The sequence below is a fragment of the Buteo buteo genome, chromosome 5 (assembly GCF_964188355.1).
Source record: "Buteo buteo chromosome 5, bButBut1.hap1.1, whole genome shotgun sequence".
Classification (NCBI taxonomy): domain Eukaryota; kingdom Metazoa; phylum Chordata; class Aves; order Accipitriformes; family Accipitridae; genus Buteo; species Buteo buteo.
In genome coordinates this window covers 5,402,344-5,429,353 of record NC_134175.1, presented here as the reverse complement: position 1 = coordinate 5,429,353, position 27,010 = coordinate 5,402,344, and the positions used below count along the sequence as shown (strand labels likewise).

General features: G+C 40.0%; 1 protein-coding gene across 4 annotated transcripts in view; it reads left to right on the top strand.

Annotated features, from left to right (window-relative positions):
* Window positions 1-5,860: 5,860 nt before the first annotated feature.
* Window positions 5,861-27,010, top strand: part of CLSTN1 (calsyntenin 1) — a 40,868-nt gene continuing 19,718 nt past the window's right edge. For 2 of the 4 annotated variants that reach the window (XM_075027349.1, XM_075027346.1), the window contains exons 1-4: window positions 5,861-6,245; window positions 16,281-16,403; window positions 23,406-23,435; window positions 24,866-25,061. In XM_075027349.1, the coding sequence (XP_074883450.1) occupies window positions 6,143-6,245; window positions 16,281-16,403; window positions 23,406-23,435; window positions 24,866-25,061 (452 nt within the window). In that variant the 5' untranslated portion in view covers window positions 5,861-6,142. The remainder of the gene's footprint in view (window positions 6,246-16,280; window positions 16,404-23,405; window positions 23,436-24,865; window positions 25,062-27,010) is intronic. The other 2 variants (XM_075027350.1, XM_075027347.1) reach the window with 1 other exon arrangement.

Genomic DNA, 27,010 nt, shown 5'->3' with positions numbered 1-27,010 from the left:
ATATTTGAGTTGGTTTATCCATCCATCCTTTTATACATGGTATGTTACTGTATTATGTTGTCAGATAAGGGAATAGGTAGGGTAGGGGCTAGTCGCTGACTCAAAGGGACATCTGTGATAGAACTGGAAAGAAAACCTGTAATTCTTCGCTCTTTTTTTTTTCTTTTTTTTTTCCTTCTTTCCCTCCCTTGTCCCCACAGCATAAATCACTAGTTCAATTTTCTATGTAAATCAGGGAGTTAAAGCAGTTGTTAATGTGGGCATGGCCACTATGCGGCTCTTCAGAACAGGTTAGTACAGTACACGAAGAAACAACTTAGAACCACCAGAGTCCTTGTTTTTTTGTGGACACACATTGTAGAAAGGCTCATCCAGAGCACCTAACTGTAAGTCTTATTTTATTGAGTTAGAGGATGATTAGTAAAATAACTTATTCCTGATGCTGTTTCACTTTCTGTATTCTCTCCCTCTTTGTCTTTAGTGGTGTCTTGCTAAGCTTTACAAATAATTTATTTAATGCTCTTCACAGGCCACAGTGGTTTCAGGGACTTAGGAGACCTCAGTACCCCTTCAAGTAAGGACATAAATGTTTAAGAAACAGATCCAGTTTCATTCAGACTCCATTTCTATTTATATAACATAGCTTAAAATAGCCATTGTAGTATTAGATGCAAAGACTTACGTTAATAAAGCCCAAAGTTTATTGAGGTCCTTAAGTACTGCTTTTTAGCTAAGCACTTGAAAGCCAGTCTGTTCAAGGTATTACGGTATTTCTTAATTCAAGATATTTCAAGGTATTGCAGTACTTCTTAATTTCACCTACCCTCTTTGTGCCCTGCTTTCCTAAATATGCAAATGAAAAGCCTAGAAATTCTGTCTTATTCAATTGTAATGCACCTGTCATCACAATATCTAGACACCTGCCTTTCTACTTCACAGAAGTATTGTGAGAGTGCATTAATTAACGCTTGTAAAATGCTTGGAGATCCTAGGATGGAAGGTGCTAATGAGTTGTAAAATATTATAATGATGTTGCAGAATATTCAGTCTCTCTCTCTTTGTAAGGGAAGACTTGCTTCTTTCCTTCATTACTTTCATGTTTCTAGATGCCTATTTTGCAATAGAAAGTAAGTCTAAACAGAAAAAAAAGAATTAAACAAGGTAGAAAAATTGCTAATGCTGCTAGTTTTCTTGTGAGGAAGCTAGTTGTTTTGATGTACTTCTTTGCTTACTGAATTTTCTTTTTGTCTCTCTGATGAACCCATACTTCAATGGCTTGTTGAGAATTCTCTGAACGTTCAGAAATGTCAGGGGAGAAGATTTTCTTCTTCAGATTGCCAAGGCCTTCATTTGCATCCCCTAAATCAATTCTCACACATGATCAAAGCAGTTCTGGAGATTTTCAAGTGTGGGGAAAACTGGTCCTCTAATTCTTTCTCCTCTAATATATACAGTCAGGTTCCAAAGCATTAAAAAAAAACCAACCAGAAAACCACAACAACTTCGTCCAGCGAATCTAAAAACACGTGAATTTTATGCCTCTCTACGTTCAGAGGATTGCAGCTGTGTATATTAGGGACAGCAAGGCTAGAGAAGATATAACAGGTCATCTATGTGTGTTTCCTCTTCAAGCTGGTAGGAGCATTGCTCCAGCATTTTATTGTGGAGTTTTCTTTTCAATGACCCAAAAGATGCTACTTCTACCTGTTGCCTTACAAGAGTACTCTGTGGTTTCACAGATCTCATTGTGAAGAATTTTTTTTTGTATATTCACCTTGAATTATCTTTTTTTTTTTTTTTTAGAGTCGTCATTGTTCATTCTTCCTGCTTGGCTTAGATAAAGCCATATCAGAACCAAAGAATACTAGAAATCAAATTCCCAAAATATTTTGGGATTCTCCTATTGCTTTCTCTAGTGGGAATGCAAGGAGCTAGAGTGGAGCTGTAACAAACGGCTCTGTTGTTGCCTTCATCTAATATTTTGCTTGGCTGTGCATGCAACTCCCTCATGAGCTTAATTACTGTATAGTCTCTATGGCAATTGGTCCCCTTTCAGAAGTGGTTTCAGGGCAACTGTGATAAACCAAATAAATGCTCAGCAGAGGAGGTAAAACTAGGTTCTGCGTTCTAACTTCCCATTAAAAGCAGTCATAGTCTGCAAACAAACTAGTATGCCGACATTAATTGTATTGAGATGAAAATAAGCCCACACCTAGTTCTAGCCTCTCTAAAGACTGGACCATTTTCTCAACCCAGTTCTAGACTATTTGAAGTTTGGAACCTTTCCCTGTACCTCCCCTTTTCAACAAGGGTCCAAGTCTAATATCTAGAGGTAACGGTGCATATTCCACGTGTATTCAAAATCATTTATGATCCTGAGCTCTAACAATCAGATCCAGATCTGCTGTTGACTTAACTGAGGATTTCTTGCTTCTCTATATATTTATTTCTTCCTTTAAGTAGCAAGCAAAGACATTCATTTTTACCTATCACCTTATCTTTTCATTTCTGGCTGCTCAGCTCCATTCTGACAAGTGCAATAAATGTGTCCTCCTGGGTCCTTGCAAGCTGGGCATTAGTCACACTGTGCATTTCAAGGACATCAGTCCGATAATTTTTCAGCTGTAACGGAAAACATGTTCTGCCAGGAGCCATTTGTTCCAGTTTTGTTGCTTACCAATAAAACAGAAATCAATGGTTTTTTGGAGCCTGAGAAGCAGGTCAGAGAGTAGGAGGGAGATAGGTGGTAAAAATGAAGGTGCTGAAGTTCTCTGAGTTTCTCTGAAATAATGGCATGTGGCATTTCAGATACAGTGAGAATCTCTGTCAACTTGTGAAATGTAGTTACCGCTGGCAAACAGTATAGCTATTGCTTAACAGCAGATAGGACTGGTGCATAACGGGTCTCACACTGGGCAATTTAAATCAAATTTAGTTTTGTGAAACAGAAGGTATTTGAGAGGATGTTGTATTTGCCATATTTTTAGATTAAGGGCTAATGGAACACCAGTGGTGATATGGATCGGAATTTCTTTTTTCTGTCTCCACCACAGGTGGAGTACCCATAATTATCTGTATCCTCAAGCAGTAAACTGCCAGTTGAAACCAGTTAGTCATCTAACTAAACAAAATCATTTAACTGATCTTAAAATACAGACTGAAGAATTATTGGCTTTACTGAATCAGTGCCTTAGTCACAACTGACTCGGAGGAGTTTTGCTTGGAGTGTGAAATGCAATCAATGCTTTCTTCCTTGGAAACTTCCCTGTTTCATCATGAGTGATTCAGCTAATTAATTAATCTGAGCTAGTAGTGTCATTGTGCAATAAATAAGGTTTACCTGGACATAGCATTTCTTCTCTTAAGAATGTCTCTTCTTCTGAATTCTGCAGAATCAGAATCATTTAAATGGGTCCTGATGGTAACACTGAAGTCCCCTTCTTACTGTGGTCGATGGGAGTGTGCTTTCCACTGCTATAATGCGTGGTATAGCCCAAGCGGACTGCAGAGCAAATTTTGCTCTTTAAACTGTCTTCTCTGCCACACCTAATGAACTTAGGTTGTTCTCCAGTTTAAACGTAATAATAATTGATTTTCCAGAAAATGTTTTAGAGGATGTGTATATATTTCCATACCAGCAAGCCGCTGCCTTACAAGCCCTCTTCAGATATTTTTATATTGACATTCAAGCTCTGTACGTATTTATATTCCTAATCAAAACACAGTATTTGGGCAAATAGATTTGTGTTATATCATGTATTCATCAATGGGCAATCATCTTTTAACTGATGTCTTGCCTCGCACATCTTTACTAATGGGGTGGTTCTTACTCATGCATTAAGTTAGCAAGACTAGTTTGAGAGTCATACTGAGCTGGACAGTCCTACTCTCCATACAAAAAAAAAAATACATAATGTAGCACACAGTCAGCTGAAGCTGTGTTGGCAGAATGTAAAGACTCAGCTATCTGGCAACAGATGGGCTACAGGCTTCTTCTGACATGATCTGCCATCCAGCATATGTTAGACAGGCTGAGAAATCAAGGGGGTTTAGACTGAGGCTTTAGCTTTGTTTAAAAAAAGAAAGATGTCTTAGCTCTTGATAGAGCAGGTGGCCTACAGCACACAGTCAGTGAAATAAATGGGGACTAACTTGGTTTTTTGGTTAAGGGATAGCTGCACAGCACGGGATAGTAATTGGGGTATTGTTCATTGTATTGGACCACGGTGTATTTCTCTTCAAATTCCTTTTCTGCTCTGCACACACTCATATTAGTAAATATGCTTAAGATTAACAGCAAGTAAAGATGGTTGGTTTTGAGGATGGAAGAAGCCATTGGGTGGGCAGAACAGTTTGCCTTTTGATATTGAAATGCACTGGCTTGCTGCAGACCAGATTCCATCAACTTGCTGAGACCTTAGTGACTGATCAAGGGCAGTGAGTAAGTTGGCTTCTCACCTTTGGTTGGCTGGTCCCCCCATCTTGACTTGGGGATAAACAGGTAGTCAGCACGGAAGGTAACAGTACCGGGCTTGCCTTGGGAGGGAGGGGAAGGTCCTTCCAGAACAGATCAATCTTGGTATTTAAATTGCATAGTGTTTTAAAATAAAGAAATACCATATCTCTAGGATCTTGAACATTCTGGACTTTATTTTTATTTCACTGTGGGAGTGAAATGGCTAATAGGTACGAAGCATGAGTAGTCATATCTAATTATAAAATAAGTTGGTTGCATTTTATTTGTCAAAACTCTGATCATAGTAAGGTATTTTTTCTTCTGTTGAAGCATTTTCTAATTGAAATTTTTGACCAAAGAGCAAATAACTTTTCTATTACAGGACAGGTACTGTGCAACTTAATTATGCCTATGAAACTTCTTGATTTAATCGTACTTGTGAATTTTTCCAAACAGAGCTAATAGACTTTTGCCTTGATAAAAGTCAGTGAAACTACAAAGGTGTCTCACTCTGCAGAGTGTACAGTGAGTGCTGCTGTTCCTCAATTTGGGCAGGGTTAATGCTACGTCACAGGACAATCATTCTCTGCAGCACGGGTACCTGGGGATGAGCACCAAGGAGAAAACCCCTAGGTCTACAAGCATGAACTCGGAAAGGCACGACAGTGCTCTAAGGTGCGTTTTACGTTTAAAGCAGACACGTTTCCAGAGGATTGCAGATTTGGAGCTATGAAAACATAGCAAGGAAGCAGGTTATTTGTGTTGTGGTGCTCGTTGCAGGCAGGTGTTGGCAGTTTGTTCCTTCCAGGTGTGGTTCGGTGCCCAGCAGATGACCAGGGTTTGCTCCCAGTGCCATGCTGTGCCAGGCTTGTTGCTGGCGGCCTTGCCCTCTTCGGCGTCAGTGCTGGGTTAGGTAAAAAAACAGCTTTTTTGCCTTTTTGCCGAGAAGAGCTGTGGGATGTTGAGGGGAACGCATTTACACAGCTTTTTGTGGGTTTTAGCCCTCAAACGTTGGGGTTTTAATCAGCATTTACTTCAATCAGCTGTGTGAGGCTCCAGTGGGGCAGCAGCTGGGCCCCGATTCCTAACTGCCCGCAGCTGCAGCAACGCACGTCCCTTCAGCTCCTGCAAAGGAAACAAAACCCAAAAACCCCCCAAACCCCACCACCACCCCCCCGGCAGAGCCCACCCCGCCGGCCGGGCCAGAGGTGGGAAGAGGCGGCCGAGCAGCCGGTGCGGTGCCGCAGTGCCCGCCGAGCTCTGGGGGCGGCTTTGGCGGGCGGCAGGGCGGCCGTTTCTTTCCGCGCTGGTTCGCTCCGCCCCGCCGCGCAGATGGGCTCTCCCGCATCCCCCGCGCCGTTGGTTCGCTCCCTCCCCCGCCTGGTAACCGGCGCGGCGGGGGGGGGGGGGGAGAACCGGCCGCGCTCGCCGCCGCCGCCATTTTAGGTGCCGCTGGCGGGGCGCCGCGCTGCCAGGCGGGGGAGGGAGGGGAGGAGGAGAGAAAAGGCGAGCGGAGCGGGGCAGCGCAGCGCTTCTCCTCCCTCCTCCTCCTCCTCTTCCTCCTCCTCCTCCTCGGGGCCGAGCCGAACCCTCCGCCCGGCGCAGAGCGGAGCCCGGACCAGCGGGGGCGCCACAGCCGCCCCGCCAGCCGGGGCTGCGCGCTGCCCTGCACCGCTCCGCGCTGCCATGCCGCCGCCGCGCCGTCCGGGTATGCCGCCTTCGTTGCCGGCCCCCGCCTCTTGCCTGCTGCTCGCCGCCCTGCTCTGCGGAGGAGCGGGGGCCGCTCGAGGTAAATGGAGCCGGGGCGGGCGGGGGAGGCTGCCCCGCACCGGGGAGGGGAGAAGGGGAGGGCGGTAGGTCTGGTCGTCGTCGTCGTCCCCCCCCCCCACCGGCTTGCTCGCCGGGCGCCCTGTGGGGCTGTGTCGGTGCGGTGTCCTTGGCTCTCTTCGTCCTTCGGGGGGGGGGGGGGGAGCGCCGAGGAGGGCGGCTCGGCGGTGCGGTCGGGGAGGAGGGCGCTGGCCGCCCCTCCCCGGGGCTCGCTGGCGGCGGGGGTGACCCCGCCGCGGCCGTTGCACCTGCGGCACCGCGGGGGAGGGAAGGAGAAGGGGGGGGTGGCGGCGGCGGCGGCTCGCCCTCCGCGGTCACCTGCACCGGGCTGCTCCCCCCCACTCCCCGCTCCGCCCCGAGACCTTCCTTCCCCCGAAGGTCAGTTGCCCGCGCCGGTGGGCCTCAGCCGTGCGGCCGCGGGGGCCCGGCCCAGCTGCTGCGGCGGTGGTGGTGGGATGCGCGGCGGCGCTCGGTGCCGGCGGGCCCGGCCGTTACATAACGGCGGTGGCCGAGGCGGGCAGAGGTCGTCACTTGTTGCGGGGGAAGGGTTCCGCTGGCGAAACGCAGCGAGACCCACCGCCCGGTCCGGTCCGGTCCGGTCCGGTCTGCCCGCCCGTTGGAAACGCCGAGCTCCTTCAGGGCTTGGTGAGGCGTCGGCGTGCGCCGGGTAGAGCCGAGACGGGGCTTGGGCTCGTGAGAGAGCCGTGATGGCCAGCGGAATGGGAAGGGGAAATAAAACACCCCGGAGAGCCCCTGGGGAGCCTAGCCTTGGGGCTGACGTAAAGAAGACTCGTTTGGTTGTGAGCGAGAAGAGAGAGCTGTGCTAAACCTTCGGCGAGACGGCATTTTTAAACGTTGGCCTTGTGGCTATTGATTGATCTTGTGGAGTAAAAGTATACGCATTGCAGGTCTCCTCCTGAGCAGATTTCAGTAAGAGGCTTGCGAGCGCTTCCTTACCTGAAGGTTACCCCTTGAATTGAGAGTGCCATTTCTGCAAGATTTAGCTGATCATATGATGAGGTTTGAGATCTTGCATTTAATTTGAATGTAGATCAGAAGTGTGGCTTTAAAATGGCTTGCAAATACGTTGAAGGGAAGTTCTTGATCTTAAACAAAAACAGATCGTTAAGGACACATCTTGCTGCAATTTCCCTACATAGGATCAAGAAGCTCTTGCTGTAGTAACTTGTCTACCAACTGTTTAGATAGTGGCCATAATTTACCTATACAATATCTCTCAAGTACAACCCATTCACCAGTTTCCTTGGAACCATTAAATTTAACTCTTACCACACCAATACAGAAGCACAATTTCATTGAATTGCTAGGCTTTTGCATCACTCGAAATTATGAATAAAACTAAGATCAAAAACCATTTTCAAAGAAAGCTAATATGTACTTGGAAATGAATGGCAAATTTAGATAGCATTACACAGGACAGCTCTGTTAGTCGGGTCTTCTGCAGTTACAGGCTGTACTTTTTTTTCAGTCGAATCCACAGAGCTGCTGGACTGCAGGTCCTGATCTGTTTAAACTTCATCGCGCATAACTGAGTTACAGTGTGGTTCAGCTTAGTACATGCGGTTGCCTTAGTCCTCACGATGTTTTGGCTACTCTAGGTAGGCTGGTTAATAATGTTATGTGAAGATGCATTTAATGACAAGTATGCTCTGGAGAGCACCTGGAAAGCTGCTAGGGCAACTCGCTTTCTTTTCCCTGTCGTTAGGAGAAACATTTGTTTGGAAGTGTTTATGGTAGACTTTCAGTTTTGTGCTGTATTGTCAGTTCCGTTTTTTTTCAAGTACAGCTTCATTTTTTTCATCTATGACTTTAAAAGTCCTTGCTGCTGAGGTCGCTAAGATTTATTGTAAGTGGTGAAAACTGAATTGCGTTTGGTTCAGTAATGTGCAGAGATGGACTGGAAAGGCTACGCCAGAGTGGCGAGTTCCACTCTCCAGTCCTGTGTGTTCCTGGGGTTGGAACAGGGGAGTGAAAAGTGGTTTCCTTTTTGATGATGGAAAGAAATGGAAGTAGCTTTTGGGGGGATGTGGTCTTACGCAAAAGTTAGGTGTGAGCTAGCTGACCTACCATCTTACCTGTAGTTACTTTAAGGGGTGCAAAGAGTGGCTTCAGGTTCTAGAGAGGCATATTCCTGTCCAGCTGATGCAGAACTCTTAATTTAACTGCATTTATCTTGTAATTGGTCAAGTTGACCCAATTATTTTTAAGCTTGTTGGACTAATGTTGGAATGGAAAAGCAGTAATTAGCAGTGCATTCAAATAGCGTTTGTCAAAGTGAAGCAATTGGATATTTATCAACAGAGCTGAATGGGGAGTGGAATGGAGTGACTTTTCAGATGAAAAGGCAGTGCATCTAAATGGCTGCTTCTTCCATAGTTACTGACCAGGTAGAGCAATATACCTCTGTTGCCTTGGGCCCCTTCCAGCTTATTGTCATTTAGGAAGGGTATTGATCAAAACAATACGATCTTGAGGAAGCTTCGCTGATCCGTGATTATTTCAGGAAGTTATGTGGTGCTATGAATGTCTTAGATCCAAACCACAAACCACTTTCTTGCTACCACAGTCTTACTGCAGATGTTTCTTTGACACAGGAACAGACTTTATAATATAGGACTGGTGGTTAGGTTTCTCCTTTTTAGAGGCAGGGAAATTTAAGACTACCCTAAAGCATTATGAAGAGTCAGTCTGGCTATTTATGGGGGCTGTGTTTTTTTTTTTCCTCTAAGGATTTATGAAAGGAAGAGACCACCGAGAAGAGACAAAATTAACCAGTGCTGGACCTTTCTATGATGCATAGTGCTTGGGAAAGCATAATATATAGCCATCTCTTCATGCAAACAATTTTCATCTCTTTTTCTGTATATAGTATATCAAATAATACACTACTCTGGAAATTGAGATGAAGGAGGGATGGTCTGGGCAAGGATGGTTTACTTAATGTTTTTGGAATACTATCATGCCAGTTGTCTTCTCCCATGTTATTAGACTGCAGGTTGTGCTGTCTGTGCCAAGTTATTGGGAAAATTTATCAACAGAAACTTTTCTAGACTTGTAAATATACCTTTGATTTGAGGTCTTAATGTTTCTGCAGACTTGAAGTCACCAGTTTCAGAGTAGTGCAAAGAGGTTTTTTTAAGAAGGACAGAAGCTAGGCTCACAGACTTCCCATTTCTTCTGGAAGTTAGAAGGCTTGAAGTTAAACGCAGATCAGGCCACAGGACAGCGTCATGTGAACAGATTAAATTAGAATTCTGGTATTCTGGGTAAAGCGGCATTTTCTGCTGTGAAAATCTAAGTATCTGATAGCTTAGTGGCTCGTGGCTATGAAACTTCTGCAGAGGAGAAAAAACTTGTGTAGTCATTGACATTTTCTCAACACAAGCACTTTTACCATTTTTCTGAGCCTTACCATTCTATTTAGTTGTATTCAGAGAAGTCTCTCTGAAGTTTTGTTTATGATATTAAGGGGCATACATCTTGTAGCATTATCATTATTGTCAAAGACAGAAGCAATATGTCAAAACAGGGGAGAGTTTACTAAGTCGGAAGCCTTGGTCTTAAATCTTGTTTTGCACTCTGATTTATTTGATTCGTACTGATTGACTCACATTGGCTTCAGTAGGGACTAAACCTCCTTAGGAGCCTTTAGAAAGTATTATTAGAAACCTCAGTGCCTTTGAAGAACTGTCTGTCCTTTGTTTATAGTATTAGGTCTCATCTCACTTGCTTTGTATTCAGATTGAAAACAAGTTGCTGTTACTGCTCCCAGTTGGTTTCCCTGGTTTTAAATGGAGTCAACAAGTAGAGCCAGAAGTGCTGGCTATACTGAGATGATGCTTGCTGTATTTGTAAATAAGATTCGCTTTCAAGGAGTGAAGTTTATAAATTTTACAACAGTTAGAAAGTAAGTGATTTCCACTCTTGCACTATAATTAGCAACATTTAAGAGAACATTTATGAAATCAGTGTTTACAGTTAGGGGCTTATGTTTTTTATTTCAGTGTTCTGTTTAGTTTAAAACATTTTAAATTTCACTTCAAGAATTAAGGCTTTGTTGTCTTAATCCTATTTAGACTGTTTCGTGGTGGGATATTTTTGTTTTGCTGTTTTCCCTGCCAGGCTTTTATCCAAATTGAAATTTGGTCAGTATATTCTCTACAGTCTTTGGCACTCTGAACATTCTTCTGCTGCAGCTGTGGATAATAAAAATTGGAACTAGTTTCTAGTCAGTCATTTGTATGTACCTTAGTTTCAGGCTTACAGCAAAACTTCCACGTGTCCTTGTACAAATGAAATCAGATTTAGACAACTGGTTCAGTGTAGAACAGGAAACTCTCCGTAAGTGGTGATAAACCAGAGGTTTTTCACTAGGCAAAATACAGTTTAATAAAACCTGTTGAATTCCTACAGCCATGAGCTTGAATATGGTGTTTTGGAGAATTAGTGTTAATTGTACAGGCTCAAACTGTAGGCACCTGACAATTTATAAACATTACCTTGTGCTCCCAATGTATGACAGTTGAGCTTCCAGAGCACAAATTACAAGTGCTCCTTAACTGTGGCAAAGAATCCAAGATAGAGATCTGAAACTGTGGGACGAATTTCAACCACCTGATTTTCCTTCAGTTAGAAACAGTAGAGGCTAATGTTAGTGGATGCCCATGCCCTTAGCCAATTCCTCTCCTAGTGCAGATTCATCCCCCTATATTTTGTTACTGTCTACCATTCTCGTGTCCCAGTAATGGAAATTGTAGTTTGTCTGGAAAACCCGTATAGGTAAGAAAAGTTCCGTGCTATCAAGAAACTCAGCATTTAAGCAGAATTTGTGTTCAGTTTTATCCCATTGTTTGTTCCTGGTTGTAAGACGATTTTTGATAAAATTCTAGGTATGAGAAGACCCAATTAAATAAATACAATAAATGTTTTCATTACCACTGATACTTTTCAAGTTGTTTGTATACAAAGTTAATACTCACCCTTTTCTAATAGAAAACAGAGGCACAGCTCTGAATTGCAGGCTGATGAGTGTAGGGCAGGATCAGAACACCCATTATCATCAGGCCATGCTACAACCCTTCCGTATTAAACTTTGCTTTCAGGTTGGAGAAGGCACATTTTGTTGTGTAGATCTTTACTCCTTAGCTAACTATATTTTTCTGTGGTTATGTACTATACAAAGTTGTTCTTTTGATGATATTTCTTGAAATTTCATCAGAACAGTACTAAATTACAAATATTCAAGGTAAGATGTGCCTCAGTTTTTATCATCTCACTGAAAGGCATGTTTGTATTTTCTTACATCAAAAGGAATACAATTAAACAGAAGATGTACAGTAATCAAAATTTTTGTCAGACCTTCAGGACAGGAGTAGAGGACTGTACTCAGTTCATTGAGTGCAGTTTGAATTGACAGAGAGTACAATTCTCTTTATGCAATCTCTGGATTTTTCATAAAGTCCCAAAGGTGGATTTGAAAAATGAATATTTCATGTTTATCTGCTGTCACTAGATTGAGAATCTAGCTTTCAGACTCTGGTACTTGTTACTGAGTTCATTCAACGTGTTTTACCAGTTAATTCTTAAGAAATTGTTTTGACATAAATCATCTTGATCTCGTTCTAAAGATACGTAAATAACACTATGTATTAGAAGTAGTTATCCAGAAGAAAAAATATTTTCAGCTACAGTCCTTTCTGGCTGAGGTGTGCCTAAATCTTCAGTGATGTAGGTACCAGATCCCATTTAAGTCAAATGAACTTCTGACCACTTGTAAGAAGATAACCAGAGTCCTCAGAAGGGACTTTGATAAGTACATTTAATTTTAATACGTTTGCATTCAAATACTAGAACTGAATTTTGGTTGTTTTAAGATTATAGCTTTTGATTAAAGATTCCATACTAGCCCTAAACCCCATTACTCTGCCTACATATTCATTTACATTCATTAATTCTTTTAAACAACAGGAAAAAGTTGCTGCTAGTTATCTGATGGGTTGCATTCTGCAGCATCAGCCATTGCTGTTGGTGAAGCATCCTTTCTTTGAGGTACATTCCTTTTTCTGCAGAACGGTCAGTAGTAGTTCCAGTCAGTATTAGTAAAAGCTGGTCTGTTCTGTTTGATGAGAAACTGAGCACATACACCTAGAGCAAATGGTATGGTAAAAAACAGTGTTCAAGGCACGCGTCACATCAGGCACCTCCTATAGCTTAGAAGCAATTATCTTTAGATAAACCATGTTAGGTGGCTTGTGCTCACCTTGCAGATGCATGTGCAGTCATTGCTTGGCAGCAGTAAAGGCTCTAGCATGAGCTTTACAATTCAGTTTGCTACCTGGAAAAAGAGGTATGCCTAGCTGTCTTTTAAATTTTTTTTGGCCGCTAAAAGCTAAGTAGAAGTCAGCTTGCTGTGTTGTGCCAGGTTGGCTTCCCCCACTTGACTAGATTAAATGCTAGTTGGGATTTACAACAGATTCCAGTTGAGGCGCTTACAAATAGTGTGAATATTGTATTTCAAGGAAACCAGTGTAGTTTATCCCAGTTAAATGGCAAGAGATTAACAGCTCAGGGCACTTTGTTAGTGTCAAGCTTGGAATAGGCCGACTGTTTTGGTTTGAAATTAACAGTCTGGCTTTGAACAACTTTCTCTGTAGATTTCAGGAGTTTTGTGACAGTTAAAGAGGAAAAAAATGTGAAAGGATAGTTTTCAGTCCAACGTTTAATAATGTTTAAGCCAACTAGGATTAGAAGAATACTTGGTTCAATTTCACAGTTGGTTCAAGGGAAGCAGTAATGTATTGCTCATAAGCTGTGCCTCATATTTCAAATGCTAGCTTGAGAATTTCTTACAGTATCTGGTTATGCTAGAGTCAGTAGATCACAAATACGGATAACGGGCCTTTCCTGGATATTCAGCAGTAAATTTGGTGTTTTAAAACCCAGTGATGTTTAGCCTTCATAAACACAAAGGGATTTAAGCTTTATGTTTTAAAATCTGGTGATGTTTTAGTCTTCCTAAACACAAAGGGGTTTAAGCTTTATGATTTTATTGTCTACAGCACAATAAAAGGACATGACTTTGCTTTTAACTGGGTCTGTTGTTTGAAGGTTCACTAGACTCTGCAGATGCTTAGCATACTCATAATTCTGTTCCTATGTGGTTACAGTACTTCAACCTTTTATAGAACTCCCTACCCTACAGTAGTGGGATTTACTGTAGGTTGCTAAATTAGGAGACGGTTTCTCAATGCTTTAAAAAAAAAAAAAAAAAAAAGTTGTAATCTACATTCAGAAGCATTAGAATGGAGATGGATTTTTTTCTGGTAGAGATCTGTTCTAGTATTTTATACTGGGTCTTTGCAGAGACTAAGATGAATGGATGAAAGGACTCCTATACGTTCAGTTGAGGTGTAACTGCCCCGCATGCACTGACAGAAAAATACACAACTGTGTCCTTCTCATGCTCCGAACAGCCGTAGCTGTATTAGTGAAACACTTTTCTTTAGACCAGATTTGACCTGAGAGACACGTTTCAACTGGGGACTCACACTTCAACAGTTATTGGCGCCTTGCCTCTGAGGGAGGAATGATGTGTTAGTCCCTTTGAGCATGATGAAGTTTGTTTTAAAACGCCAAGTTCCTTGGAGGGTGCTGCAGCAGTGTACTTCTCTGGGTAAATAGAACAATGTGGCTGACATTTAGCTGGCTATTTGGTATGCTGAATATTGAAAGCATGCCCATGTGAGTGTATTGAGGCAATAAAGATAGTGTTGCCATATTGAGTAAAACCACATGGTGGTAATTAAACACTGTTTGCATTAAAATAGTTTGTTGTGAGTTCTCTCTTGCTGCATTATTATGTATGAAGGTACTGTATCCTGTCTAGCAGTTTGTTGCTACTAACCAGTAAAAGATTGCAGCTGAAAGCATACTGGGAAAGGATTATGGTTTCCTGTATAAGTTCTCTACCTCTAGGTTTAATCATTTGTTTAAATGTCCTTTTATCACTGGTTTTTTTAATTCCCCTGGGTAAGCATATGACAGACATCATGAACCCATTTTAGTTTGTTGGAGAGGCAAGATTCAAAAGTCTAGGTTAGCCTTACACCTCTGCCTCTTTTGACAGTCTGCTTGTATAATTCTTTAGAAAGGTGAAATAGCAGTACTCAACTGTGTTAAAATAGCGATCTAGCTGTAGTATACAATTTTCTGTGATTGCACAGAGATTTATTTCAGAAGTTGCATGTACTTGATCTCGTGAAGACCAAAACCTGAGTGATGTCACTTACTGAATGCTGTTTGGTATGTTTGTTATAACCTCTAGCAAAGCATTTCTTACATTTGACTGTACATCACTTGCTGAAGATGACTTGGTTTTCTGTGGTAAGGAGCAGTTTTCAGGCCCTCTAGATGAATGTTTTCCGTAGTGTCTAAGCAGCTAGATACGTACAACCTTCCAGAATTAGATCTGCAAAATTAGTATAAATTTAAGAAGCAGGAGTATGTGGTAGCCTAAGAGGTTTTTTGAAGTAGCAGATATACATTGCCCAAAACAATTTAGGTGAAACTGTTGCCTGTAGAACCTCAGCATGAAGAGAGCTAGACCAAGAGAAACAGTATATTCAACTGTCAAGAAGAATTAGTTGTTACATCACATATACTGGTTCTGTGGGCTACAAGCTGTGTTTATCATTGGAGAGCATAACATGAAGATAAATATTTAATAATCAAGGCACTCTCACATTGGATTCTCATGTAGTAGATGATAACCTAGTAGATAACGTATGATTTTGTCTTGCATCTTTTGTGATGTACTAGAAAAAACTGTTTCTGCAAGCTGACAAGGAAAGATACTGCACTTACTTGCAGCAAAGGAAGAAGACGAGTCATGTGAAACATGCTCAAGTGATTGGTGTATAGATTCTTCTGTGCAGAGTTGAAGAATGCTTTTATGGGCAATCTCTTAGTGGAGTTTTCCAGTTTCTTAAAGCTAACTACTAAGTGAGTGAAATAAAAAGTAGTCAGTATTTAACTCAGATTTCAAGGCATTCTATTAGATGACAGGAGAGGCCTGAGATTTTGGTCCCTTCTTCCAGTAGTGTTTGAAATCTGCATTAGGCATATGCTGGATTAAAGAGTACAAGTCCTCCAAGCCCAGCAAGGCCTGGAACGCGTGTGTTGTGTCTTTGCGGCGGGGTGTGGGGCTGTGAAGCGGGTACCTTGCCCTTTTCGAGTGCCTCTCCTCTCTCTTCCTTTCTTGCATTTTGCGTAGTTCCTTAGCTTCTGCAGAACTCCTGGAGTCCTCCTCTACCTGGGATGCCATATAAATGACTGGTAAAACTGATACGAAAGGTTCTAGATACAGATCTTACACTGGGACAGAAATGTCTCTCATGCCCTGTTTGTTTCCTTGGCAAGTGTCCTTAGGCCTTATGTAGAAATTAGTTAAGTTTGATCTCTTTTCCACCTGTTCTCTTAATGATAATTAAAAACCCCAAACAAGACAAAATGCTGAAACTGGAAAAAGCCTTCACATCCTAAAGAATAGTCCTCCGACTGGATCCCAAGTTTTCTAAGTTGGAGAGAAGCAGAGTGTAAACAAACCCTCGTGCTTCATGTTGGCCAATCTTTTCTCATCTGGTGCGGAATATAGGTTTTTCTAGGGTCACGCTTGGCACTGATGGCAGCAGCTCCCCATCTCTGTTAGAAGGTTTTTGAATTGCACTTCAGGGGCATCTTAAATCCCAGCATAGTTAAGAGGCTAATTTAGATTGTCTGAGTTACTTTTGGAAAGCCTACAGGGACACTGAACTCTTCTGAACAGGATTTTGTCTCAAATTTTTTAATCTAGTAAAATGCTGGTTCAGATTTAGAGAAAATGAAAGAGGAAGATATTTAAATCAGTATTATATAAAGCATTTTTTAAAGAAGTTGTCAATTTCAAACATTTTGACTTTGTACTTTGTTTTCCTTTCAGTTAACAAGCACAAGCCATGGATTGAAACAACCTATCATGGTATAGTTACAGAAAATGACAACATGGTGCTCTTGGACCCCCCTTTAATAGCCCTGGACAAAGATGCTCCTCTGCGTTTTGCAGGTAAACAATTCATGTGCATTTCTTTTTTTAAGAAGTGGAAGTGCTTTCTTCGTGACAAGTGTTACTTAGCGTGTTTTCCCTAACAGTAGCATAATGTTTCAAAGCTTTTAGACCCTAGGAAATGTTTGTGCATGGACCAGAGTTTTATTTCATATTTACATCCATAAATATACAGCAGTATCCAAATACCAAGACCAGAGAGTACTCCATATTGCAGATATTCCATGCTTCTTTCAATTTCATGTGTATATGTTAATTTTTCTGTTTTGTTGGGGGCTCTTTTGGTGTGGGTTTTTTTTGTTGTTGTTTTTGCATAGTGTCTAACCTTTTTCCTCAGTCCTCTGGAGTCCACATTTCACAGCGTTCAGTCTGGGAGTTCTGAAACGAGTATTTTCTTATCATTCTGAAGAGAGTTTTGGGGTTTCTTTGTGTTGTTCATTTGTGTCTTACTAGATTGAAAACAGCAGTTAGCAGAATTAAGATTGTATTTCTTCCATGCAGTATTTGGACTTAGAATTCCTGTAGAAATCTAGACTTTCTGTGATAAGCTTGCTTAGCAGTTTGGGGCATTTTAAAAAATGGATGGCCTCTTCTACCTGAAGAAAAGGCTTTTTCTCCTCTAACAAAGAGTACAGAGAATGGTACATAAGCCATTTGCAAAACGTTAGGCTAACTCTTCACTTTCAACATAGGACTGAGAGACGACAGTTTTCTTACAAACTTCCACAGTAGTTTTTTCTCTGGAAACTACTGTTCTAAGAATACTGTATTCGTTAATTGGGTGCAGTGTTATGGAAGGTACGTTTTTGGTTTGACAAAATACTAGAAAACTGTGTTTCAAGAATACCATTGGGTATCTGCAGGTACTTAAATTATTTGTAGTAGATAACGCAAGCTTAAATTAGATACTTGCAGAAGCTTACTTGGTTCAGTGAAATTTGAGGGCTAAAAACCCTGGTAAAATACCTAGAGGATGTGACAGTAGCCATTTTTGGGAACATTCCTTAGCCTGGTGTCAAGGAGGAGTGTTTAAATCAACAGCCATTTGAAATGTTCAGCATGCTAACTGCATTGTGTGCTACAGTATTATAGCAACTGGGTCACAATTTCTTAAAGTGGTACTTAAAAGTAACAGTGTTGTTGCATTATCGTAAGGCTGTAATTATCTCCAAGGCTATCTTACAAATTCAGGAAGTTCAGAGATAATGGTAAACCTCTGAAATTCAAACTTTCTCATGCATTGTATACATATGGCAGAGGCTCTTAAATGATCTTAACTGGAAGTAAAACTGCTGTCTATGAACAAAAAAACTTTTCCAAATGAGGAAGCTTGTATTGGGATACATAAAATCCATTAAGTATAAAGAGGTATAGGAAGGCCGACTTGCGTACTTGGTGATTAGGAGAATACGAATGATCTCTCGCAGTTCTTAAGTGCTTTAAATGTAAGCGCTGGTAGTTTGACAGCATTGAATAGATTTTGAAAATGGTGATTTTATATCTCTTGGTGGATAGTAAAGTTTTCTTGAGTGCTCGATATCATGAAGCTTTAAGAAAGTACTGGCAGATTATCTTCAAATATATTGTCAAACTTGCAGAGGAAAATCCAGTGTCAAAGTATCTCTTCGAATGACACTACTTTTCCATTGTGTTGATCTAAATTGTATAAACCTGCTTTCATTTAATGAACTTTTTTACCAACTGGAAGTTGGTTTTATTAAATGTTTGTATAAACATTATATATTTTGGCTTTCAAAACCTAACAATTCTTAAGCAGCAGCAGAAGAACAATGGATTTAAAGTAATTATCTTAAATTCTGAGTATAGCATGCTAATGTTGTAAAGAAATTTTCCTCGATATGACTCTGTTGGATTTAAATTGCGTAAATTTTGAATGACTGTGCTATGGGAATCTACAAAAGTATTTGTCTACCATTAAATGGAACAATACTTGCATCTGTCTTTGAGGAGGCCAAATGTGGGAGACGTGCTGAATCAGCATTATCAATTCTAGTTGGTGGTGCTGTAGTTATGTCCTAGGACGGAGAATAGCATTGTTGTTGTCCAGCAGCATCTATGTGGGTGTTTAAGTGTGAGAAGCCCATTAGATCAGTGACATGTTTTCACAGCAAAACAAAGCATTTTCAGGATTAAGTGGTTGTTTCAGCCCCAACTGGTATATTCCTACTTATAAATCAAATTTATTCATGCTTCAAAAGGTTGGATATTTTAATTAACTGTGCCCCCTAGCTGAGCTGTGAAACTTTTGAACTGTCTGCAGGTTTAAAATATTTTAAATAGAGCTTTTTGCTTTATTTCAATTTTGAGCGTGTCGAAACATCTTGAAACTAATTCATTTAAAGGCTTTGTAGTACATGAACTGTGGGGCAAGTAAAAATAATATTTTATTGCTTTGCTCACTCTGTGCTGTGGGTAGGATCCTAAAATTGAGGTGTGCAAAAATAAGTAGGGTTATATAGAAATTTATTTCTAGCGTAATTTGTATGGTTTTACAGCTGAAACGACACACTTTTGAAAACAGAGTTTTAATATAGTCATGCCAGGTTGCCTCATCATGCTGCCCAACGTGTAGAGACCCTATGGAATCACTGTTTTGTACCATGATTGTTACAGATCTGCTTGAGAAGACAATGCATTTTCTTCTTCATCAGTGAAACTTTTCTATGTTGCAAATTGAGTCATGTCAGAATTTGATCCAAAATTGTTTAGCTGAAAAAAATAAAATAAAGGACAGCTGCCTTTTCTATTGTACATTAGAGTAATTTGTGTCCAAAATCAGTTTTAATGTCTGAAGCTCTCAGTATGGATTTCCCCTTTGCTATGCAAAAAGGAATTGAATTTTTATTGCATTTGAAACAAACAATATTGTATCTGGATGCCTTCACATCGCTGAATGTGTTCAGTTATGAGAGTATAACGCAGGGTCTTGCTAGCAAGTTCTTTGAAATGTTTCCCTTGTGGAAGGAAATGTTTCCTTGTTTTTTTGATGTGTCTGTAATAGGATTTTAGTCCCTCTTCCCGCACCCCACCCCTAGAGAAAACCACCTCTCAGCCACAATACTTTATTTTTGCATCCCAGATTAGTAAGGCAAGAATTATTTTTGTGGGGGTTAGGAATTTTTTTACTTAGAGCATGAATATGCATAGAGCTTTGAAAATGATCTTGCAGAATCTCGATTCATTCTTTAAAAAAGAAAAAAAAAAAAAAAACCCCAAACCAAATCCACCAAGCCTTTCTGTCAGCCTCTCCCCGGAGGTGTGTGGGGTTCCCGTGTCCCAGTGGGCGAGCGCTGATGCCGTGTTTCCACACTGCAGCGCCAAGCCCTGTTTGTTTAGGGCAGGGAGCTGTGCTGACGTCCTGTCTGCAGCAGGTCGGTGTGTAATGCAGCACTCGGCTGGGTGGTGGTTGTAAAGAAATGATATGTAGAGAAGACGAATGACACTATGTAATCAAACAGAGATTTTGATCTTGTTACATCCAATGAGCGATTCAATGAGCGTGCAACAAATATGTCACACAGACGGTTGGCAAACCAAAGAGGAATTTTTGTTGCGATAGTATTTCAGCCATTTTTGCATCAAATTTAAGGCATGCGTGAAGTGACATTTTGTACCTACCGTGCGTACAAATGCAAACTGAAATGGACCTATCACTAATTGTGAAATTTAAAATTGGTTTGCTTTTTAACAGTATTGTGTGGTACTAAGAAATACTTGTTTAGGAGATGTTCTAAAGGTACTGAAATGGGAGGCTTTCCTAAAGGCTTTCCACGATGCTCCTGTAGACGGCTGTTTGGTTAGAGCTGGGAGAATATACTGCCTCGCCTTCCGTGGAACGGAAATGTAGAGGGATAGCTGACTCCAAAGTCTCGAGAGTGTCTAGTCAAATACTGTATGTCCAGTTTAAATATCTTAAGAACCTTTTTTATAACTATATAATTGTTTTACATCGTTATAACAGTAGAGAAAGAGATAGAACAGTAAAAATCAACAAAACCTTAAAATTCTACCAAATCCTCGCTGTGATTTGATTGTGCTGCACTAGAAAGGAGAAATACAGAATGCCTTTAGGATACAGGATTACCGTATGTTTTCTGGCTAACTTAAGTTCCACAAACCTGGGTTATCTGTAAAATGAAATGTTTTTTCAACTGTGATTACAGCTGAGTGAAACACAGTAAAGTTCTATCCTAGTTCCGTTTTAGTTAGCTGAACAATTTCCAATGTATCAAATATAAACTAATTTACAGATTGATCATCATTGTGTTCTAAGATTACGAATAGTAGAAATTTATTTCAGTAATGTACCTTAACATTAGAATGGAATGAGAAAAAGCGTTAAGCTTATATGACATAGCATGAAACCTTAGGGAGCATGGTATGGAACTAAGCTTACTTATGGCAATGAAAAAAATTCACTGCCAAGAATTCTGTAATCACAGAAGAGCCGTACCTATACTGTGTAAATATATGCATTTCATAACTGAGATGAAAATATAATCTGTGTATGGGAATATTAATCTGTAAATTGTCTTATTTGTCTTAAAACAGCTCTGTAACAGTCTGTAATACATTTTTGAGAAAGGAGGGGGAGCTTTAATTTTTTAAATACTTTGTACTTTAGGGAATTATTCCTTTTTGCTTCTTTTCATTGCAGAGACACTTTGAAGAAGGGAACTTAAAAAGCCTGTTAGGTTGGGAGCTCTGCATTTGCTTGTTTAGAGCGTTTATAAGTAACACCATAGTTTTTATGCATTAACTTCTTCAGCCACAAGAACCTTGTCTGTGTAGTAATAAAAGGGCTTTTTGTTAATCTCACTTGTGTGAAGTGACAGATATGGTTGTATCAGGTCAGTTATTGTTCTGAGAAACATCTGGCAGGAATTGAGCTATAGTACACCTTGAACAGAAGCTTTGCACCTTAAAAAGCACCTGGAGACATACGGATATTTACCAGAGAGCTTGCTTACGTCTTATGCTCAGGAGTCAAAAATATAATGCCTGAACTTCCTAGCAGCCAAACTGGTGTTGGTGCCAGAGTTAAAGGTCGCTTCAGATGGTACAGAACTGACCAGTTTTTAAACAGCCTCCCCTTCTTGCAAATAGGTAGTTGCTGTAGTAATACATTTCTCCCCCTTCTCTCCATTATCAGGCTTTCTGCTTTAATGTTCCCTTCCATATATTTTTTTCCTGTAATCTTAATGTTTCACACAGTGCTTGACTCTCAAGGTTAGAGTTGCAGGGCATTGGTGTGCAGGAGTAAGAGATGTGGAGTATTTCAGAGCTCGCGGTTGGAATGTAGCTTCTGGCTAATCAGCGGTGTCAGCCACGAATTTAAGCAGTGTAAAATTTTCTTGAATGATCCTATTGCCAAAACACATTAAAATCCAGGATTATATTTATATCCTGTGTAAGAATAGACTGAAATAATTTATGTGGGTTCCACAAGAGGCAGCATACTTGGTGCATTAAAATAAAGAGCTGATTATAAATCTAGAGATTACCTGAAGTGAGTTTCAGGGAGAACTTAATGAGAGCTGTTTCAGAAACTGGCTCCTTTTAAAACGAAGGACTACAAATCATGATGCATTGTAAGGTATTTTTCCTCAATTATATTTCTGCTTCAATATTAAATTGTAAATTTCTCTTTTTAAGAAGAATATTTCTCTGTAACTGTAGTGCCTCATCTCTTTGTAATGCCACTTTAGAATGGAGACTTGAATAACTGTATTACTGCAAGTTGTCTGAAATATGTGAGAATTAACAGGATATCTGCTAGAAGTGATTTTAAACATACGGGTCTGCTTTGTTGTACTGGAATCCAGGTCAAAGATGATGGTAATCAGGAAAAAATAATTGATAAGCTGGACGATATGTGAAAGGTGATAGTTTGGGGTTTTAACAAATTATGATTTCCAGGGGAGTGAAGAACAGGGTTAACTGTTATTTCATTAAAACTGTGAAACCATTCCAGGTACCTATCACAGTCATCTAATACCATTGTAAAATTCGGTTATATCAGAGATCTCCTTGTAAGTGTGGAAGATCTAGAACACTGTGGAAGCCTGTACTTTTCTGGAGTGGCTGGCAGGGGCAAGGCAGGCTACTCTAGGGCATCTTCAGTACTAGTAGATGAGTATATTTGAGTACCTGAATCTCTTCTGTCCAGCATTACAGTATTTCAGCAGTAGAATAAAATGATAGAAGCCATTGGTTACTTGTTGAACCTGGAAAAGCAGTATGCTACTAGGAAAATACATGCTCCCCCCCGCCCCCCATTTCTTACATGTAAAGCTTTTATGTTCATTGGGACCACAATTTAATGTGTATATTTTTTAATCATGAATTATGGCAATACTGTCAAGTTGGGTTTGACATAGAATTTAAATTTTGCAACTGCTAGGTGTTACAAACCTAGACTGATAAAAATCTATGTGGAAACACAAAAATCTCATGACTTCCCCCCCGGGAACACAAAACAGGAGTATGAAGTTTTTTCATTGTAGAAACATGGTGGTTTCAGTATAATAGATACAAACTTGTTTAAATTATTTAATGTGTCATCTTTAAATAGAATAGTACAAATAAGTTCTGATGAAAATTCTACTTTATGGATAGTTCTTCATCAACATGGAATTTTGAAAATATCTTTCATTTAGTAGTTGGTATTAAAAAAAAGACAAAAAAAAACCAATAAGCCTTTTGATAAATTTATTAAATACTTCAAAATTCTACAAACGACAACCTGGAGTTAAAACATAAAATCATATTTAACATAACTAAAACTCTAAAATCGTAACAGTTACAGCAAATCACCACTGGACTCTAAAATCGTAACAGTTACAGCAAATCACCACTGGAATTTTAAAACACAATTTTTCCAAAGCTTTTCTGTGTAATGTGTACATCTTTGCCTTTTCCTTATTTGCTCCCTTTCAACCTTTCCTGTTACTGACTTGGGTTTATCTTTTCTCCCTTTAGAGAGTTTTGAGGTGACAGTCACCAAAGAAGGTGATAAAGGGTTCTTTCTATCCCTTTTATGAATATTAACCTACTAACTTTGGTTATGAAATGGGGAATCAGCACTTAAACAGAAGATCCTGTCATGCTCTTTTGTCCCATTTATTCTCCCAGTTTTTTTCTATTTTAAAATATATTGATAAAAACTGTTATGTAATCAAACCCTTGGTTAGAAATATCTGTAAATCAGACATCCATTTGAACCATTTTGGGATTATTTTACATTGTATGGACACTGAAGAAGTTGGTTTGGGGCAAATTAGTGTTTTCTAGTATTTTCACTGATAGCTTACTGCTTTGGGACATCTTAAGTTTTTTCATATGCTTTGTGAAGTAATACTTAACTGCCAAAGCATTATAACACCTTCCCTGCAGTACACTTCCGTCAGTACGTTTAAAATCTGAATCAAACACCTTTTTTTGAATACCTCTAGACATGTTTACAGTAGGAGTGCGTTCTTGGTACTATGATACCACGGCAACTAGAATAGCAAAACAGTGTTTTCTGTTGATGTAAGAAAATCACCTTTAAAACGTAACAAGTTGCACAGGTAAAAACACAGTGTAGGTGATCAAACTGTTTATTGAGTTGCTTTTGTTAGCACAGCTGGGTGTGCTAGGCTCACTCTCCAGAACGTGCTGACAGATGGACCTAGCTGTGCTGGCAAGAGGTCTTGTAGTGTAATCTTAGGCTTAGATGTCTTTTTAAATGAGGTACTAGGGACTTCTCTTGCAAGTTTGTTAGGATGAAGAGCTTGAATAGAAAGGAAAGCCTACTAAATCGTTCCATGTGAGAGCTTCCTTGACTAACATATTTGGTCTGTGTTAGTAGATAGCTGTTGAAATGGATGCCTGAGAAGTTGGTATTTCTACCTTTCTCATTCAGTAGTTTATTTTGATTCCCTAATTTTAGCCAGGTACATTGCACAGGAAGACTTTGTTCTTTGATCTGTTGACAGAATTTCTGTAATTATGGTGCTGAACCTATACTTGAAGCTTTTTCATCCCTTGACTTGTAACTGTGCATTTTAACCTTTTGCTCTGGTCAAAATAAACAAGCTGCCCAGCTACTCCCAGTAGCTTGGCATAGAAGATACTACCAGTGGCCTTGGCTGTATGCTCTCATAAGACCTACTCGTATCCTAGAGCTATCTCAAGTACTCCTGTGAAATGCCTGTCTACATTTCTCTTTTTCTCTTTTGTATTCCTGCATGAATGGATGCAAAGTAAACAAGTTGCTTGGAAGGCAGACGTATGCTTCTTTTTACTAAAGTTCCCAGAAATCACTCATTTTAAAGCACAGTGCTCTTGCTTTGTCCACAGACCCTCACAAACCCTTGGCTGCAAAATATTTGGTTATTTATTTAAAAAATGCGTAATAATTTTGACCGGTTCTAACCCCTCTTACTTTGAATCTGTAGGTGAGATTTGTGGATTTAAAATTCACGGGCAAAATGTTCCCTTTGAAGCAGTGGTAGTGGATAAATCCACTGGTGAGGGAATAATACGCTCTAAAGAAAAGCTTGACTGTGAACTACAGAAGGACTACACATTCACCATACAGGCCTATGACTGTGGAAAGGGACCAGATGGAGCGAATGCAAAAAAATCCCACAAGTAAGTAAATCTGTGGTGGGCTGAGGGGAAGCTTGGTTTCAAGTGGTCTCCTGCTTCATGGTGTGATTTATGGTCTGTGTATTTAGAGTAAATGTAAACCAGGTGTTAATACTGGAAGACTTTCGTACAATGGTAATACAAATAGCAGCAAAATGGGAATGAACTGTTTTGATGATACTGCTTTAGTCTAGATGATACTGCTTTATCCCTTGATGTTTCTGAATTTACATTAGAAAATAGCGTGGAGATAGAAGCAGGAAAACTGTTGAAATAGCTAAAATCTGGCTTGAGTTGACATAAAGAGTTTGCATGAGATACCAAGCCTGGACATTGTTTCAGAATTCAGTTTCTAAAACCAAAAAACTGGTCCAAGAAGTCACTCTGTATTAAACTTGACAAAATGGAAAAGGATACGTGTTGCTGTCATTTCCAGACAGCCTTGCCAAAAAAAGCGAGGTCAATAGCATAAGGTTAATCTCTGCCTAGATTAAAGAATGGGAACAAAGCAATCTTTAGCTAATCTTTATCTAAAGAAAAAAACCGCAATGTAAAATGCTCTCTAGAAAAATCCACTTGAGAATAACTGTTTAACACCCTGGTGTAAACATCTGCAGAGCATGTGGAAGATTACCATTTGTGTGAAGCAAAGAAGGGCATAAATAAGATGAGGAATAGACTAGCAGCAGTCCTCTTGGTGACAAATACAGCCTTGTCACTCTGTAGCTGTATGCTTCAAATAGGCAGCAGAAAGTTATCTCCTTAAGGATTACACTTATGGAAAATAGATATGCCCTTAAACTCTGTTTGATGTTCAATTTGACTTTTCAAGAAAGATTTCAAGGAGACAGATGGCAACAAATGATTTGTTGGGTTGGCTGAAATTACATTCTTTGTTCAGTTTGATAGTGTACAGTTCCTTCTCCGCACTGTAGAACTTACCTATAATTTTTTTACCTGTGCTGGTTAATTGAGATCTAAACTTTGTTCCGATGGCCCTAGTAAAAGTGATGGTTATCCAAATTCATGGTTATGTAATGAATGAGTACAGCGCTAGCAGCATGCTCTGCAACTCTTCTTTTCTGCCAGCAGAATGATGGGTTTCCAAGACCTGCACCTACAAACCGCTGCTGAAATTTCTCTGGCCCATGGCTGTCTGTGTTGTGGTTTTTTTGTGGCTTTTGACCATCTTGGAGTTTAGCCCTTAAAGTCAAGAATATAAAGTGTGTTTGGTACAGAAGGCCATATTTTGTGGCATTTATTTAGCACATAGGTTAAAATGAAACCCTGATGCCTTTTTTTGTTGTTTTGTTTTGTTGGTTTTTATTTTTTTTAGCATAAGCATTAGAAAACTTTTGCTTTTATGGAAGGACTGTAGTGATAGTCTTTATTAGTTTACATTCCAGATGCTTTTCATTATTCACCTTTTCTCCTTGGGTATTGACAGAAACTGCATTATTTTCCTATTCCATATATACCAGCAATCGGTGACAAGCATGAAAGGATGGAATTCAAGATCCAATCTGTTTGGGATTAGATGGCTAGCTATATGTTTGTCTTAAAGTGTATCTTCCACTTCTGTGATTCTTCCATTTAAATTGTCTGATCTCTTATTCCTACATCAAGAAATAAGCCAGTTTTCACTGACTTACACAGCTCAGTATTTTATTAGCAAAAGAAAGGTAATTAAATGCACTTGACTGAGCTCTTAGTCTAAGACCAGTCTTAACTGTCATTCTTATTCACATGAAATAAAGATTGGGTGTTTATATCAAATACTCTGACAGCAGGAAAGAACTAGAAGGATTGTACGGTTTTAACAGAAGTAAAAGCCTGTTTTGTCATAGCTGTATTTTGTTGTATTTCTGTAAAATGGCGGCAATTTAATAGTTGCAATACAAGGGTTTGAATTTTATTTGCAAGTAAACAGGGATAGTAAGCAATAACCTAGA